The sequence below is a fragment of the Ipomoea nil genome, unplaced genomic scaffold (assembly GCF_001879475.1).
Source record: "Ipomoea nil cultivar Tokyo-kokei standard unplaced genomic scaffold, Asagao_1.1 scaffold0382, whole genome shotgun sequence".
Classification (NCBI taxonomy): Eukaryota; Viridiplantae; Streptophyta; class Magnoliopsida; order Solanales; family Convolvulaceae; genus Ipomoea; species Ipomoea nil.
In genome coordinates, this window is record NW_017616810.1 from 350,176 (window position 1) to 368,737 (window position 18,562).

Consider the following 18,562-nt stretch of genomic DNA (forward strand, 5'->3'; position numbering starts at 1 on the left):
TTAATATATTGGCACAAGTCCATCAAATCTCAAGTGGACTACACATACCACCTGCATATGAGCTTCAGATCGCACAGCTAATCACTCACTACAGACACAAACACAGCCCCTCTCTCTCTCTTAATCAGATGCATTTCCCAGTGGCCAGAATGATTTATAATTCGTAAAATGAATTCGTAAAATGGTGATATGTGACAATTATCATGTAGTATCACTCGGTTATCATTTCAAATGGGTGATCATAAGTTTAAATTTCGGTAATGGGGGCTTAAGGCATCCACAATAGATGTTTTTTATTTAGTTTTTTTTTTTTTTTTTTGGTTGGTTTTTGTGGAGGCCAAGCATAGGTGAAAGTGAAAGAAATATGAGAAAGAATGTTTGAGGTTCTCCGACAAGAACCATAGTTGTTGCGGGAAAAGTGGAGCCACCAGAAAAGCAAAGAAACTAATTGGTACGCGTGAGGTGGCGTGCCAAGCCGGACGCTTGCACTCCATGCATCCGCTGAGCGCGTTAATCTTACATTTTTTTTTCAAATTTTGTTTTGTTTTGTTTTTTTTTTTGGTTTTGTTTTGTTTTGTTTTTTCATTCCTCTTATATTATCTTTCCTAGTTAGAGCAACCACATCTATATATTTTTTAGAGTTTTTCATATAAAAAAAAAACAAAGACTGAGATTGAAAACTGATGGGAGATGTGTTTTTTTTAAAAGTTTTTTCTTCTGGTAAGTGATGAACTTTTGTGGGGTCCACATTTTGAGAAACGGAAACAAAGCTCTTTGGCTGTTGTGCTGGAGGCGCAGGTGCTCAACAGGGCGTGTTACCTGCTTTGTTTTATTTTGTTGTCGTTTTTTTTCCTGATTCCGTGTGAGTCTCTTTTTTCTTTCCTCCCTCTTCTCACTCCTATTGGGGACTTAAAAACCCACAAATAAATAAATAAATTAAACTATTGGAGTTGCTCTTACACAAAAACTATGCTTATTGAGTACTAATAATTAATAATAATTTAATGAAGTGAGAAAAATTGGTGGCATGAGGTACACTTGTAATTTCCCATAAATATAGGGTTTACGAATAAAAGCCTATAGATTGTGTAGCTATCAATAGGCCTAAGTGAAAAAACACAAAATGATACTCCGTATATAATCATCACACGGGCTTGTAACATCAACAGACAAATTTCGACATGAAAATGTGTTTACGCGAGAACTAACACAAACAAAAGCAATTTTTATTTTTATAATAATAACAAAAAAATAATAATTAATAATAATAAACCGGAGCTCAATCACACACCGAATGCATCTTCTCTCTCTACTCAAATAATGGCCAGCTAGATGGATAGTTTTGATTGAAGTAGTAGGGGAAGAGAGAGAAAGGAACAAAGGGAGCACAGCATTTTGAACTCCACACACTATTTGTCTCTCTATAATACATCTACACTTCACACACTTTGATCTCTCTCTCTCTCTTTCTATTTCTATTTCTCTTTCTCTCTCTGTCTATCTCTCTGTGTCTGTCTGGCTGTCTCCCGTATTTTGTAATCACTGTTTGGTGTTTTGTGTTTTTGAGTATTGCGTTGGGGGGGAGGAGGAGGGATTTGATGCGAGGGAGGAGATAAGGGAGTAGATCGGAGATGGCGGAGGTTTCCGGCGAGAGGAGTGCGACGGAAGTGAGCTCCGGCGAGAATGGCGGCAATGTGCGGCCTGCCACGGCGGAGGCTACGCCGCCGCAGCTGACGGTGTCGGCGTCGTTCAAGGAAGGGAAGACGGCGAGGAGGAGAGCGTCGGTGAGGCCGAGTCTGGACGCGGACGAGTTCATAAATCTGCTGCACGGCTCGGATCCGGTGAAAATGGAGCTCAATCGACTCGAGAACGAAGTCAGAGGTCAGTAATGTCAGCTGGATCCAGTGTGATTCGGGTTGGATACGGCGAGTTTGGTGTTCTCTGGTTTGTGTTTGCTTGATGTGGTGGCATTTTTTTTGTTGACTTGTGCAGACAAGGACCGGGAGTTGTCTGAGGCTCAAGCGGAGATCAAGGCGTTGAGGTTTTCTGAGCGCTTGCGAGAAAAGGCTGTTGAAGAGGTTCGGCTTCTCTATTTATTACTGCCTTTTATTGTGCAAAAATGCAATCATTTCAAGTCATAGTGCTATTTTTTTTAACGTGTATTATTCATTGTTATTTCACCGTTATCAGAATTTTTTTAAATACAATTAACTATTGATTGATATTATAGGAGCTCAATGTCATATTTCCCTGTTACATACATGGCTATGATAAACTCATGTCAGCCAAAGATTACAATTTCAAGTGTCATGCCATAGGATACTTTTGGTTTTGAATTCGTGAGAGATGAAAAAGGGAAAACTTTGAGTAAATGATACAATGATTCTCCACATTTTGATGTAAAGGCCATTTCAGAATTTTATGAAATGCAGTTAAAATGTACTAAAGAGAGAGCCATGTTGGATGATAGGTAGCTGTTTCTTGCTCATCATTAGTCTCTTTTCCTTGGTTATAAATGTATTTTTCTCTCCAATTTCCAAAAAATTGTTTTCTGAATACTATAAGTGTCTGATTTGCACTATGGCTTGCTGCCTTGCTGTTCCCTCATAAAAATTTGGTTGCTATAAATGGAAATTGTTTAAATAGGAATGGTGTTAAGTGATGTGAATGTGTTACGAATTCCCGGACTTAATTCTTGTGATATTCATGTTAGATGTTATTCTTCTTTGCCTCCATGCAGTTGAATACCTGGTCGTTATTTCTTGATCAGTTGATCATTTCTATGTAGTGCTAGTTGTCAAATGTTCATATGGTCAATAGTTAGTTCCAGCATTTTTATTTTTATTTTTGAAAAAGAAAAAAATCAGAGTGATGATTAATGCTATTTCTTTTAATTTCTCCTTTGAATTGATTTTTTTTTTTTTTAAATAATAAAGTTTCTTTAAATGCTTCCTCTCAATTTCAACTGATTCCTTGTCTCTTGCATTTGTTGTGCATCCATAAGTAAGTGGAGTGCATTTTTTTAGCCAAGATAGCTCTTAGTTGTCATTGGAACAAGATAAATATAATTATGATTAAAAAATGTATTCTGAATGGTTAGTATTTCATTGAAACTTAAGAATACTGCTATCAGGAAGCAAGGCACAATTATTTATTTGCATTCTATATCTTGTTCTTAACCTGCTAATTTGGGTGCTTGACTTCCTGAAAATGCAAAACATTATTCTTAGTCTTGGCATACCCAAGTACCAAGTATTTTTATTTTATTTTATTTTTTTCAATTGGTATCTCTTTAAATATCAGCAAAGTAGCAAAATGCTGATCTGGAATTTGATCTTTTTAATGCGTATCTGATAATTGTTTGGGTTTTACTTGTCAGTCTTATAATTGATTTTGATATGCAAATGACTATTGCAATTTTATTATTTGTTAATTCCATAGTTAGGCATATTCACTGGGTTGTAAGTTTATGTTTTTGGAAAAGCTAACATAATCTTGACTAATGTTTATTTCGTTCAGCTCAATGATGAGTTGGCAAGGGTTGAGGAGAAGCTGAAGTTGGCAGAGTCTCTTCTAGAAAGCAAAGTACTAAATGAAGTTTTTTCTGCTAAGCTGTGTCTTTAAATTCTTCTTCTCTGCCAAAAGCTGTATTTGATTTGGAAACCTTTTTGTTTTTTGACAGAATCTTGAAATTAAGAAAATAAATGATGAGAAGAAGGCCTCTATGGCAGCACAGTTTGCAGCAGAAGCCACTCTTAGGAGGGTTCATGCTGCTCAAAAGGATGATGATATGCCCCCAATTGAAGCAATTCTTGCTCCTTTGGAGGCTGAACTCAAGTTAGCTCGACAGGAGGTTAGCATTGTCTTTTGTCTTTCAACACGTGACTCTAATTAAGTCAACCATGTTCTCATCAATGTCTTTGGCTTTCATTCTTTCCAGATCGCAAAGCTTCAAGATGATAACAAGGCATTGGATCGCCTCACCAAATCAAAGGAAGCAGCTCTACTTGATGCCGAGAGAACAGTTCAATCAGCACTGGCAAAAGCTTCTATGGTGGATGATCTCCAAAACAAGAACCAAGAATTGATGAAACAGATAGAAATTTGCCAGGTAGCGTAATTTGTTGAAAATGTTGGTATGCTGTCTGCACTATTGCTGCTACAGTTTTTTGATTTCTACTTTAATACCAAAATAATTCAGGAAGAGAACAAAATTTTGGATAAAATGCATCGTCAAAAGGTTGCTGAGGTTGAAAAGCTTACCCAAACTGTGCGTGAGCTTGAAGAAGCCGTTCTTGCGGGCGGTGCAGCTGCAAATGCTGTTAGAGATTACCAGCGGAAAGTTCAAGAGTTGAATGTAACATGCTCTTATCACACCTGCCAGTATACATCATAGAATGTCCAGAATGTCCAGAATCTTTAAATACTCTCTCTTTTTTTTTCTTTTTTCTTTTTTTTTTTTATCTGTTTCCAGGAGGAGAGAAAAACTCTTGACCGGGAGTTGGCTCGTGCCAAGGTAACTGCAAATAGAGTGGCGACTGTGGTTGCTAATGAATGGAAGGATTCTAATGATAAAGTAATGCCTGTAAAGCAGTGGCTTGAAGAGAGAAGATTCTTGCAGGTTATCTTTGATCACTCCCCCAAAACTTGAAACTGATTGTGTTTGTCTTTATTTAAGTTGTGTTTTGCTTGTGATGTTTAAGTGTTTATGATTTTTTAATGGCCACAGGCAGAAATGCAACAATTGCGGGATAAGCTAGCAATTTCTGAACGAGCTGCAAAGTCAGAAGCCCAGTTAAAAGTAACAATTTGATTCTCACAATGGCATATCTGATTTGTGACTCATCTATATATGTCCTTAACTGGATTTAACATTACTATTGCCTCAGGAAAGATATCATCTAAGACTTAAGGTTCTAGAAGAAACTTTAAGGTCATCTAGCACCAGCATTCGCAGCACATCAGATGGAAGATGTTCAAATAATGGTGCTTCACGTCGGCAATCACTAGGTGGAGCTGAAAATGTATCAAAATTAACCTCTAATGGATTTTTACCCAAGAGGTCACCATCCTTTCAATTGAGATCTTCTGGGACCAGTACAGTGTTGAAGAATGCAAAAGGGACATCAAAGTCATTTGATGGTGGCTCAAGGTCATTGGACAGGGGTAAAAACCTTCTTAATGGCACTGGTCCAAATTTCAAGCAAAGCCAGTCATGTGATGGAGCCAAGGATAGTGAGACTCAAAATAATACCTTGAAAGGAAATCAAGATGAAAAACACGATGATTTACAAGTGACAGTAACAGTGGATACTGTGCCAGGAGTATTGTATGATTTACTGCAGAAGGAAGTGATTGCTTTGAGGAAAGCTGGTCATGAAAAGGATCAAAGTCTTAAAGACAAGGATGATGCTATAGAGGTTAGTTTCTTCCTCAGCAACATTATAAATTCCTCATGTTTGCTTGGTTTAACTTTATTATGTTCTTCAGATGTTAGCTAAGAAAGTAGACACTCTAACAAAAGCAATGGAAGTTGAGGCTAAAAAAATGAGAAGGGAGGTTGCTGCCATGGAGAAGGAGGTGGCTGCAATGCGAGTGGATAAGGAACATGACAATAGGGCAAAACAATTTGGAAATTCCAAGGGTCCTGTCAACAGTTCTCAGCTCCTTCCTGGAAGGTATGCCTTTTCCTATGAAAAAGTTATCTAAATACAGCATCACTTTCATATATTTACCCCCAAGATGATAAATTTTGATCTTCTTTTTTCACTGTGTTCCTCCTATATTCAAAATTTCATGATATGCATCTGTCCTTGCACAGGTTTGTGCAATTGTATATCCAATTGGTTTCCATGCTGCTTTGTTGTAGCCTGTAGGGGCTGTAGGTGGTGAGCGTAACATGTTATCTTTAAGTTAGGAAGGATAAAAAACTGATTTTTGGTTCATGATGCAACTAGTCATACTATTTACTTAGGTTTTGAATTAGAAATACATTGTCTGAGATGGTTTCTGTATTCATTTACTCTACAAGATCAAAACCTAATGAATTGACCATAAGAAATTAATGTTGATGTAGTTACCAGTTTCACTTTGTTAGAGCCACAAAGGTTTATAGGCCTAGAAGCAAATGTTATGTGGATTGCCTGTCTGCTTAACTTGTTAATCAGCTTTTGTAGGTTCTTTAAAGTTTAAATTTGATTGTGGTAGTCAGGTAGAGTATATGGAAACTAATAGATATGGTCCTTTTGGATAAATTAGTAAGATTGCCATACAAAATTTTTGTCTATGCTAAGTGAAAGACCTTCCAAAAAGTTAGACCAGAACAAAAAATTGAGTGCTATCAATAAACATCATTTGTAATCTAAAACCAGAATGCTATCTATTTACTTTTTTCCTTTTCTAGTTTTTTTTTTCCTGTCTATAAATCCTGGAATGGTCCAGAATGCTATCTATTCACGTTGTTGGATCACAAGCTGAATAGTCTTGATGACAATTGCAAATGAACCTTCTTTAACTAATCATTAGGGAAAATGTCTAAATTCAGGTTGAAATAGAATTCCAAATCTTAATTCACTGCTTCATTTGACTGGGAAGGTGTTTAGAGTTTAGACATGACAGCTGACTGATGTCACATAGCTGCTACAAAGGATAGAACTAGTAACTCTACAGTCTCCATGTTTATAATTTATGCTTTGACAGTTTGACATGGCATTATTATGCATTGGCCTTGTCAGTTACAGCACATATAGCAAACTTTTTATTTTACAGGCAATTTGTTGTCCTTATTAACAACTGCAAATGAGTTTTGTGAATCAATACTGAAAGATATCATCTGTCAAAGCCTCTTTTTTTTTTTTTTTTTTTTTTTTTTTAATAATGATTTTGTGCATTTTTGTCTGTAGGACTGTAGCTAGAAGTGGAGTAACACGCAGCATGCAATAGTAGTAAGGAAACTCCCCGAGTACTGCTGTAAGAAGCAATTATGCATAGATTGGCCTCTGCTCTAAATTACTTATCCATTATCCTATTCCACCCCTTATATTGTTTATTGTAAAATCATAACAAAGCATGAAAAACGACTTTGATCGATCGATCCCTCTGCTCTAGTGGGGAATGTGAAAAATTAGTCGAGCAGCAGAGAAAACCAATATAGATGGATTTGGTGTATTTCCAAGTTAGACTACTGATCCCTCTCTCCTGTCTGTCTGGTTGTGGCAACATGAAGTTTAGCTGTTAAGGGGAGAAAACCCACCCATGGAATTCGATATATGTTTCTGACTTTAGACTGATCCCTCTGCTTAGAAATCACCAAGAAAAGATCAAGGTTGAGCTAACTCTCTTTTGGCTGAATGATATCAGTGGCAGTGATTGCGAGGCTGTATAGGTGGCTTGATGTCATTTACTTTATCCAGCTTTTTTTAAAATTATTATTAAACCACGTTTGCAGTCTGTATTTGTAATATGCAAGCTAGTGTGTGATATGGTTAATGGTTCCAGTTTGTCAATATTCTTGTATTGAGTGAGACTACGATCAGATTTTTCGCTCCGTATTTATTTATTTTTACCTTTTCTCAGCCCTCTGATTTGGTTCCTGTGCAATACTAACACTTTAGACTAGAAACTAATCAAACTATGGTGTTGTGCTATTAAAAAATATTTTTTTAAAATAACATTTAAAATATTAAAAAGAAAGAATAAGGGTCAAATAGGTTATCTAATTACGCACCAAATTATAATTAGGCTACTGAACTTAAAAAAAATTACAATTAAGTTTTTGAACAACGTAAATTTATACAATTTAATTTAAAATGACTTGTTTAAATTTTATATTAATAATTTTTTTTTAAAAAAACAGCCCCAAGCTTGCTGGAGACGAAGGGGACCTTTCGTCTATAGCCAGCCACCCATGGAGACGAAGTAGACCGCTTCGTCTCGGTTCCGGCCATGGACCGTCTCCAAAATAGGAGTAGTGTAATTGTGTGTAACTTAGAAGGGAAGTGTAAGTGTGTAATCATGCGAGTATTTATAGTGCGCACATTTTTCAATAATTCATTTATTTGTTATTTCTCATAATTTTTCTCTTTCTAAGATTAATGGTGTGTTTGAAAACTCAATTTTCAAATTTTCAATGTATGGAAGAGCAAGGGAAATTAAAGTCAATGAAAATCAATTCAGTCAAAGAAAAAATGAGGCTTATTTTCAAGAAAATGACTTCCGATCAAAATTGACGGAAGTCATTTTCTACAAAAGCCTGAGTCTTTAGCTACCAGAGCAGCCAAAGTGACTTCCGATCAATTTTTTCTACGTCTTTAGCTACGAAAGCCAGAGTCTTTAACTTTCATCCGGCGACAGATCTCAACAACCATTGACGATTTTCGGATGTGGGGACGAAAGCTCACATCCAAAAAGACTTTCAAACCTAACACCTCCCACATAGAGAAGTAACTTAATACTATTGGACCATAAGATCTTTGGTTGAATTTTAACTTTTTAAGACTTTGATTGATTATTTTGATACCTTATTATTAATTTTTTAATTAGATTTAAAATTATTATTATTATTATTATAAATGTTACATCATATTATAATCAAAATAATTAAAATGTTTAATTCTACAACTCAATTTATTTTCTAAAAATTAAACTAAACACGATAAAGATAATTTTTTGAAATGTAACCAAACACGAGGAATCAAGAGTAAAGCCGTTGGTCTTGGCTTCATGAATCATGTTCAACAGAAGTATTAGTTGGGATTGCTTGAAACGAGGCGCAGATGATACTATGTATTGGGCAGTAATACCGCCTGTCGCTGACGCTGAAGAACGAGTACCGGAGGTTCTTTATATACGTTAGCCGTTTTCGGCAGGTGAGTGTCTTATTTGCTAGCCATAACTGTTCGACGGATTGCTTCAATGAAGTTTGTTGATTCCGTGAGTGAGTTCCCTCCATTGTAGACTTGTAGTACCTAGGAAGTGGGTGAACATTAGCTGTCAAAAAATATTTGAATAACATTCTGATCGTGAAAGTGAACCATAAAAGGCTCATTCTGCTTGACTTGCCCCCCCCCCCCCCCCCCCCCCCCAGTATTTGTGGCTGCTTTTACTGATACGCATAAGATTTTAGCATCTCTGAATAATATATAATCTTGTTTATAATTGTTAATAGCCCGAGTTAGCTGTATGGTGGTGGCCTGGTGAGAGTCTAATCCCTTAAAACTGGATGCACTGTGTTTTCTTATTGACTAGTGTGAATTTTGAACAAACTTCTTAAAGAATTTTCTTGGAATAGTTTGTCTTTTATATATTGTTCTAGACAAAAGACTGATCTACAATTTTTGTGCTGCTACAATATCTAATATAATATTGTTATAGGTGTATAACCATGCTTTTGTCATTTTTTGATGACGAAGGAAACTTGTAACTGAAGGACCACTAGGAGGTAAACCAGCCTAGGTTGCCTATATCTTACTGGCTCAAACCAAGAAAGTTAATAGACTACTATCACTGACAGTCGAACTTAGAATCTTGTGGTTACCAAGACAACATTCTGACCAACTTGGATGGGGTTGTCCCTAACTATTATTATTTTAGGAGTGTTAGGAGTGTGAATACACTTTGTTATAACAAAAGAGGAACAAAAACAATGCCAGTTCTCTACTTACTATTGTAGGCCAGTTTCGTTATAACTAAACCAAGAATGGTTCTCCCATTCTTGATGCCATTACATGATAACTGCATAACATTAACATTGTTGACTGACAAAGGATAAACACAGCTTTAAAAAAAAAAATCTTGTACTTGTTCACCCAATTTACACAAGCAAAATTCACCTGGAAATTTGTCTTAATGGAACCTTGTCCTCTGCCTATGAGCTTGCGCTGCAGTTATGCCCAATATGGCCTTGCAGGCTCTTTCAATGTAATGAAAGTAGGCAACCCTCCAAGAATCTTTGAACAGAAGAACACTACAAAATCCCACCAAACCAATCAAGAAACCTGGTCCCAGGCCGATATAGAACCATGGGAAGAAAGAATCATCTGTGTCATCGTTCTCATTGACTTGGTTTGGAGTGTCTGAATCATTACCTCGTTTATCACCAGGACATGGTTTCAGCAGTGGTGTTCCACAAAGTCCATCATTTCCCATATATATGCTTTCATCATTTAGGGTCTGGAGCTGATTTCCTGTTGGTATTCTCCCTGATAAATTGTTGAAGGATAGGTTCAAGTAGCTTAGAAAGTTTAAAGAGGACAAGGTTGGAGGAATTGAGCCAGAAAGTTGGTTTCTTGACAGATCGAGGGATTCTAGTTCTTTCAAATGGCCTATCTTACCAGGGATCTTGCCTTTCAGATAATTCCCAGATAAGTTTAAGTTCAACAAACCTTTAAGATCCATTAGTTCTTCTGGAATTTGTCTGGTTAGTTTGTTGTCTGAAAGGTCTATGGATGTGAGAAAGGGCAGTGTTTTGGTATATCGACGTTCCGTCCCCTTCACGATAGCATCAACTTTTGCTCCATAATCTACATCCTCTGTTGGATGAATAATTGCACTGTGCTCCACAATCATGCCAGTAAGATTACCAAGACAGGGAGGGATTCCACCTGTAAGATTGTTCCCTGCTAAGTCTAGCAGTTGAAGTCCTGGGAGTTGACAGAGCTGTGGAGGAATATGGCCATAGAATTTGTTTGAAAAGAGACTCAAGTACTGAAGATTAGATAAGTTTTCCCCAATCCATGGGGGGATAGGATCTGAGAGCTCATTCTTTCCTACATCAAGGATGCTCAGATATGTTATGTTCTGCAATGGAGGAAGCTTGCCATAAAATTTGTTGTCACCCAGATGTAAAGACAAGAGCCCTGTTAAGGCACCCAAGGAACTTGGTATTTCACCTTGCAGATTGTTGCTAGTCAGGTCAAGCATTGCCAATCCTTGCAGGTCCCCTAAACATCTAGGCAGTGTACCTGATAACTCGTTTGAAGAGAGATCGATGACCATTATTCCCTTAACCTCACATAAAAATATTGGCATCTCACCATCCAGTTGGTTATTGGAGAGTATGAGAACCTGTAGTGTGAGATTGATGCCATTCTGGAGAGGAATACTGCCAGTTAGGAAGTTATCAGACACATCCCAAAGAAGCACATCTGCGGGAATGGGAGTTAAGGGTCCATCAAACTTGTTAGAATGCAGTATTAACCGCCTGTATGGAACGCTACCCTCCTCAAATTTTGGCAGTTTCCCACTGATGTTGTTGGTTGAAAGATCCAAATAGTGAACACGGGAATACAGTTTCTGAAACCAGCCCGGCAAGTTTTCATCAATGCCTGTATTAGAGATTCTGAGCTCCTCAACAAGCCTTTGTGTTTGAAGCCAAGGAGGAAGCTGAGGTCCAAGAACACAGGATGCAAGTTTGATAGTCTTGAGCTGGAAAGGAGGAATCCACTGGGAGCTCATGTTGAAGACCAGGGAGTTCAGGGACATCGACAACTCAGTTAACCTCGTCAGCTCAGAAAAATGAAGTTCAGATACCACTCCAGTTAAAGCATTGTTGGAGACATCCAATTTCTCAAGCTTCAGTAATTGACCTAGACTAGAAGGTATGCTCCCATTGAACCGATTATTACTAATGTCTAGCTCCCTCAAAGACAATAATGTTCCAAAAGATGTTGGGATGGGACCCTGCATTGAGTTATAAGAAAGCCGAAGATACTCTAAATCATGGAAGCAGGGAAATGGTGTTGTTTCTAACTCTGGCATCTCTCCGGTGAATCTGTTATCAGACAAATCAAAGAACTGTAACTTGCAAAGACGGTTAATGGCTGTTGGTATCTTTCCTTGGAACTTATTCTGGGACAGGTCCAAATACTTTAGATTGGTCAAGTTAAAAATGGAATCAGGCATGGAAGTATTGAAGAAATTAGAAGAAAGACCAAGGGCTGTAAGGGAGGTTAACGATCCCAAAACATCAGGAATTCTTCCATTGAAACCATTTCCATCCAGCCTGAGATGCTTTAGGCTAGAAATGTTGAACAACCAGAGAGGTAAAACAGAGTTGATAATGTTATTCCGGAGATCCAACGAGACAAGAGATGTGAAATTCGCCTGTGGAAGAGCAGGAATCCTACCAACATTACTGTTAGACAAGTTCAATAATGAAAGAGAAGGAAGCATGTTGATTTCACTCAACCAGTCCTCGGCCTCTCCAAGCTGGACTCCTGATAAGTCCAAATGTTCCAAAGATGAAAGCTTAGATACCCACCCGAGACTATCAGCTGCCAATCTGTTGGTCCAAAAATCACCGAGGTCAAGGTACTGCAACCCCGAGAGGTTTCCTAGATGATGAGGGACATTCCCTCCAAACCGGGCAACCGAGAGGTCAAGGTATCTGAGGCTTATCATGGAGCCTAAAAACATAGGTATCCGAGCTCCTGAAAAGTTGTTCATGCTCAAGTCCAGGTAAAACAACTGCTCGAGATCTAGTAAAGACTCGCTTATCTCGCCCCCCAAGCATGTCCTGCTATAATTTGCCGCATAGCTAGTGTCATAGTTCACCCTGTCATAATCAAAAGGAGCTGGATTGTGAAGATGAAGCTGCTCAACATGGCCTGTTTTGTTGTTGCAACTTACACCTTTCCAGGTACAACAATCTTCTCCCTCCCAAGATGCAAGCCGGTTCGATTCATCTATGATGGCGTTTTTGAACTTTATCAGTGCTCTTCTTTCACTCTTGACGCAGGTTACACTGCTAGCAAGCTGGAGGCCTTCCATGAAACAAAGTGATAAAAGCATCCATAGAACATTAGTAGAAGCTGCCATGGATGGAAGAGTTGAAGATTGTGTTGAGCTGTGATATCCTCAGGTTTGATTTTCAAGTCTTTGAATGTGAAAATGTATGATATGTAATTGATTTGCACGTCCGGAGTCAAACCAAACCTTTTTTTGAACAAAAGTAATACGTTCTTATCAAATATTAATGAAGTTAAAATACTTTAAACAACCAAAGTAATCCACTTTCGGAATCTCTATTAACCAACAAAATTTGAGTTCATTAGCGTATTGTTATACAATGTATCATGTAAAATGTTTTATTATTTCTATTGATGATGTGAACTATTAGCTAGACTTTTGTCGTTTATAAATGAATTGATTCTCAAGGAAAGTGAAGATATATTAATATATTAATTTGCAAGAAATCAATTCAGTTGACTGTTGATTTTAAAATTCTATCTGTACTCTTTGTTTTGGCTTATTTTTGACTTGGTGTGGCTAAATCCAGAGGTATTTGAAAAAGAATTTAAATAAAATAATTTTGCAGACATAAAATTTAAATAAAAATAATTTTGCTGACTTAGTTTCATTGTTGACCTTTAAACCCATTTAACTCAGAGAAAACAAGGACAGTTATCAACACCAACCCGACAACAGTGCTTCTTGATTTCGGTCAAGTACCCGAGAGCTCAAGAAGGGTCATGGTGAACGCAAATAGGCTCAAGGCAAATATAAACTTTCTTTTTTCACCTCCTTGCTTGATCTCTGCCTCAACTTCAATAACAGATGGAAAAAGTGTCAAATTGGCCCCCTAAGTGAAGCGGATAGTGCAATTGAGTCCCCTAAGTAAAAAAAGCTCCATTTCAATCCCCTAAACCTGTAAAAAAGTTCAATTAGGTCCAAAGTTACCTGTTTAGCAGGTTAGTGTCTTCTAATGGTGACATGTGTCTCTTTATTATTATTATTATTATTATTATTATTATTATTATTATTAGATTTTTATTTTTTTTTTTAAAAGAAATTCTTCATACAGCTACCGGCTGTAGCAGCCGGTGGCTGTACTCATTCAAGGAGAGCCATGGCTGTGGCGACAGCCCTGGCTATCCGGCAGCCATGGCTGTCCTAAAATACAGCCATGGCCATCTAAAAAAAAAAATTAAAAACTTTTGAATTTTTTTTTACTGCCATGGCACCCATCGCTATGTAAAAAAAAAATAAAAATATCAAAATATCTATCAATCCGTCAAGAAATGAGCATTAAGGAGAAAGGAGAAAGGTGGCGGTTCTGTCCGACAGTGATGTTGGTTGGAGTGGTCTCAAACTGTGCGTCGGAGCTGAAGCTTCTCCTTATCGCTTTCCCGCCGGAGCTAAGCATTAGAAGGTGACAGCTCCTCCTTCTCTTCTCTATTATCAGTGAAATTTATCCCCGTGCCGCGAATCTTGAATAAATATTGATATGGATGAAGACAAAAATGGCTGTAAAAAAAAAATCAAATTTTTTGAATTTTTTTAGATGGCCATGGCTGTCTCAGACAGCCATGGCCATCATTTTTGACAGCGTCGTTGTCAAAAAAAATTCATAATTTTTGAATTTTTTTTACACGGCCATGGCTATCTCAGATAGCCATGGCCGTCTTTTAGGACAGCTATGGCTGCCGGGTAGCCACGGCCATCATTTTTGACAGCCGTGGTTGTCGCCGGATAGTCATGGCTGTCCTTGAATGAGTACAGCCACTTTACCGTCGGTGGTGGTATGAAGAGTTAATAATAATAATAATAATAATAATAATAATAATTAAAAAGCGACACATGTCACCATTAGAAGACACTAACCTGCTAAACAGGTAACTTTGGACCTAATTGAACTTTTTTACAGGTTTAGGGGATTGAAATGAAGCTTTTTTTACTTAGGGGACTCAATTGCACTATCCGCTTGACTTAGGGGGCCAATTTGGCACTTTTTCCATAACAGATTGTGACCCCTATGACTGGCAGCGGCGAGGAGGCTTGGACGGCGTTCGTGCGTGCTAAAACAGAGAAGAGAGCGCGTGCTTGCTTGCTGAAACAAAGAAGAGAAGGGGCTTGGACGGCGGCAAGGATGCTTAGAAGGCAGTGACTGGCGTGCGGCTTTTATTCTATTTTGCCCGGTGGTGAGCTACGCGAAGAAGAAGAAGCAGTTACGTAAAAAGACTATTTTGCCCTCATGAATAAAAAGATTTAAGTTTTTTCGATCAATTTTCACCAATAATTTGGCCGGGAGGACCAAATCTGCTAAAAAAACATAGTTAAAGGACTAAATTGTTAGTTTTAAAAATCACGGATCGAAATTAACACGCCCCCTATAGTCATAGAACCAAAAATGTAATTTGCTCTTCTACAAAACATTTCTTTCTTCTCTCTTTCATTATCATTCGACCAATAGTAGAGCCAACAAAATTTCTTTCCCGTCAAATAAAACCGAGATATATTTACAATATAAGTGAAAGGACCATTTTTGTAATTGAGGAGATAATTAAGAAACCAAATATATTGACCTTAAAGGGACACATTTGAGTAGATAATTAAACAACCAAATGCTTTTATTTTATACTAATTGAGGGTTCAAATTTAAACACATAATAAGGGTCTAAAAGTGTAATTTTTCCTATATTCATCACTATAATATTAGACAGATTCACTGATTATTTGATTATAATACATTAGATACTCTCATTTTGAGCAAAGAATTTATCAACAAATAGAATACTATCATCAATATACTGCTTTGTTGCAGGTAAGATTTTAAAACTGTCAGTAAAAATATTTCCTAAACACGGTGAACTACAAAAAAAAAAAAAAAAAAAAAAAAAAAAAAAAAAAAAAAAAAAAAAAAAAACATTTTACCTTGAAAGCTAAACCAGAAAGTTATGTAAGCTACAAAGATTGAAATCCCTCTATTCAGGCCAATGTTTCTTTAACTTTAAAGGTTTAACACAAACTATAAATCAGAGTATGTCTATAGCTTGTGCACCTCAAGGATTTGATGTGGCCGCCTCGTGGTTGATCATCAATACACAATGCTTTCTGTTTTTTTCTTGCCCCTTAGGAAGTCAGCTTAATCATCACCAACGTCAACTCCTTTCTTCTTTAGAAAGTCCTTAGCTTCAAAAATGTCCTACAAGAAGGGGGAGAGAGGGGTGGGGGGGGGGGGGGGGGGGGTTCAAAATTATAATTCCATCTTCAACTCACGTCTATACACAAGCACTTTGTTTTGCTCGTTTCATTGGCTATGGAACCTGTGCATAATCTTGACTAGCACTTCATTACATGACCATTTGGCCAATAATCCTAACTTTGGAAGATTTACCCAACGGGGCTTATATCAACTAGAATTTATTTATATTAATAAAATGACGAAAGCAAACCTGCTGTAATAAGAGAGCTTCCCGAGGACATGTAGGAAATGTCATCAAACCAACCCCAACCATCAATAGGCCATAGCAACCAAGAGACACGATTAGGTACAGAGGAACCTGCGTAGCACTTATCAAACGTTAAACAGGGCAAAAGTATTAACCCTATGCTAAAGTAATTACATCAACTGAATAACTTACCAACCAGATATAGCTCTCAGGAAGAACTGAAGTTTGCAACAGAAAAATCCACACGGCTGATACAGCCGTTAGCAATGTCATGATCTTCACAATTTGTTTCATTGCACCTGCCAAAAAGGCGTTTGGTCGATCATTTTCTTCTTAGATTCTAAGCAAGACAAATTAGAATTTACAACAAAGGAATAGCAGAAACACCAGCTCAAGTGGACGGACTTTTATGCAAGTAAATAGTAAGCACAAAGTTACAAGTATTTTCATTTTCAACTGAGTACATAAAAGAAAATCACAATAGCTCATAGCATTTAGAACAGCTCGTATGCAAATTAGGTGGAAAAAGAGATATATATGATATGTAACATTTATAGTTGTTATAATCTAAAGATTGGGCCAGGGCCACTTAACTGGCTTATAATGCACATCGGCCAAACCACACTAAAAGATTGAATTCAATCAATTAGCTAGTCTAACCCATGGCCTTATAAACCCATATGTAATATGTTCTCTCTTATTTTTTTCAAAGTGGGACTCTTAACAATAGCATTTCGTAGCACCTTTATGACACCTGAGATACTGCAAGACAACAAAACAACTAGGGGAGTACATAGTTAGTGCAAATTGGCTTTTGGCCAAACTGAAAGCTTAATTTAACCAATTGCTATGCACAAATTTAAACAGAAAATGAAACTGATCCTTTGGTTTGGCTCAACGAGTTTATTGTCTGGTTCAGATTGGCTTTTGATTTCCTAAGCATTATGAATTAGTTTAGAAACTTTGCTGCAAAATCCTTCCAGTAGTAGATAGAAAGCCAAATATTTGAGTGAAATAAACCAAATTGCCAAATTCACAGTTCATAATCCTCCACATAATAAGCATACAACTAAACATTGTTCTACAGCTAATAACCAACAAATTTCAAAACTAAACATACAAAAAACCTTAATCAAAAGATGAAGAAGATTATAGCCAACAATAAAGTCTCAAAAAATACCAAGCTCCAAAAAACTGAGGTGCAGCTAGCTTTTCAGACATTTCAACTGGTACAGCGTGTACACTACATCCAATTCTCCAGTAAAATCAATACTACTCTTTTCCTCAGTATGTCCTCAATCACATTAAATTTGAACTTTCAGAATTATTCATTTCCATGTGTTTATGATGGGGCAGTTGTGCAAAGGATAAGCAGAAAACAACTAAAAGGGCCTTGTCTGAAATATAGGTGGAAATGAGTGTCATATATTCAAATACAAAATACATTATAAATTACATACAATATTTATGATGAACGACAGGATAATATTCCTCTACTCTCTCTCATATTCTGAAATCACTGAAAATATTTAGCTCCCTCATCTTTACTCACCCATATTTCTCAATTTTATATATATATATATATATATATATATATATATATATAAACAGACTACTTTCTTCAACTGCACTAAGCAAATGTGTCATCAAACAATGGTTAATTTGCATAGATAATAACACAAGATTATCATACAAAAGGGAAGAAAAACCAAAGAAGCCTTAACAAAGTCCATATTCTAGATTAGTCGATTTCTAGTATCAAAACAAAATTCTGTTACGCTGTGTTGCTGTCAATTGAGAAAGCAAATAAGCAATAGCAAATCAATATCCTTCAATTCTTAGAGGGAGCAAAATACCCTGAATTTAAACTCAGGGTCTTCAAGAATTAAATTTTAACTAGGAATTCAAACAATCAAAACCAGATGAAGAAGAGAATTTCAAATTGCAGAGAGACGCAATAGAAAATTTACAAAAGCAAAAGAAACTGACAAAAAAATACCAAGAGACAACAAATTCATCCATTCACAATTCAAATATTAAAAATAAATCTCACAAATTAATTTTGGCAAATCTTTCATACAATATTTAGGGATTTATGGAATTAAAAATTAGGGTTAAGGATTAAATCATTTGAACCTGATGAGCTGTTGTTTCACGACTGACGACGGTCGACGGAGCTGCGACTGCGTCTGCGGAGGCGTATAGTAGCAGCTCGACTGAAGTTTGGAGGTTTTTTGGAGAAAAAAAAAAAAAAAACATTTATAAAAAACCTTTTTTGAACAGTTTTTAGAATTTTAACATTTTAAAGTAATACTCCTTAAGTTATTACAAAAAACTGATTAATAAAATACTCATATTTATTCTCAAAGTCAAACAACTCATAATAGTTGAAC

At 36.8% G+C, this 18,562-nt stretch overlaps 2 protein-coding genes across 2 annotated transcripts; one reads left to right on the forward strand and one right to left on the reverse strand.

Moving 5' to 3' along the window:
- The first annotated feature begins 1,311 nt into the window (after positions 1–1,311).
- On the forward strand, positions 1,312–7,574 carry LOC109172042 (microtubule-associated protein 70-1-like). Its single transcript, XM_019321186.1, has 11 exons — positions 1,312–1,881; positions 1,993–2,078; positions 3,520–3,585; positions 3,683–3,853; positions 3,941–4,111; positions 4,202–4,357; positions 4,475–4,621; positions 4,730–4,801; positions 4,890–5,420; positions 5,491–5,678; positions 6,903–7,574. Exons 1-11 carry the CDS (start codon positions 1,632–1,634, stop codon positions 6,940–6,942), a joined length of 1,878 nt encoding a protein of 625 aa, XP_019176731.1. The 5' UTR covers positions 1,312–1,631; the 3' UTR covers positions 6,943–7,574.
- A 2,269-nt stretch (positions 7,575–9,843) lies between these two features.
- On the reverse strand, positions 9,844–12,816 carry LOC109171823 (LRR receptor-like serine/threonine-protein kinase FLS2). The gene has a single exon (XM_019320904.1). It carries the CDS (start codon positions 12,814–12,816, stop codon positions 9,844–9,846), a length of 2,973 nt encoding a protein of 990 aa, XP_019176449.1.
- Positions 12,817–18,562: the final 5,746 nt, after the last annotated feature.

Coding starts and splice junctions, on each gene's coding strand:
- LOC109172042 (XM_019321186.1), top strand. CDS start 1,632: ATGGCGGAGGTTTCCGGCGAGAGGAGTGCGACGGAAGTGAGCTCCGGC. Junction 2,079..3,519: donor GAGAAAAGGCTGTTGAAGAG/GTTCGGCTTCTC, acceptor TATTTCGTTCAG/CTCAATGATGAGTTGGCAAG. Junction 4,622..4,729: donor AAGAGAGAAGATTCTTGCAG/GTTATCTTTGAT, acceptor TAATGGCCACAG/GCAGAAATGCAACAATTGCG.
- LOC109171823 (XM_019320904.1), bottom strand. CDS start 12,816: ATGGCAGCTTCTACTAATGTTCTATGGATGCTTTTATCACTTTGTTTC.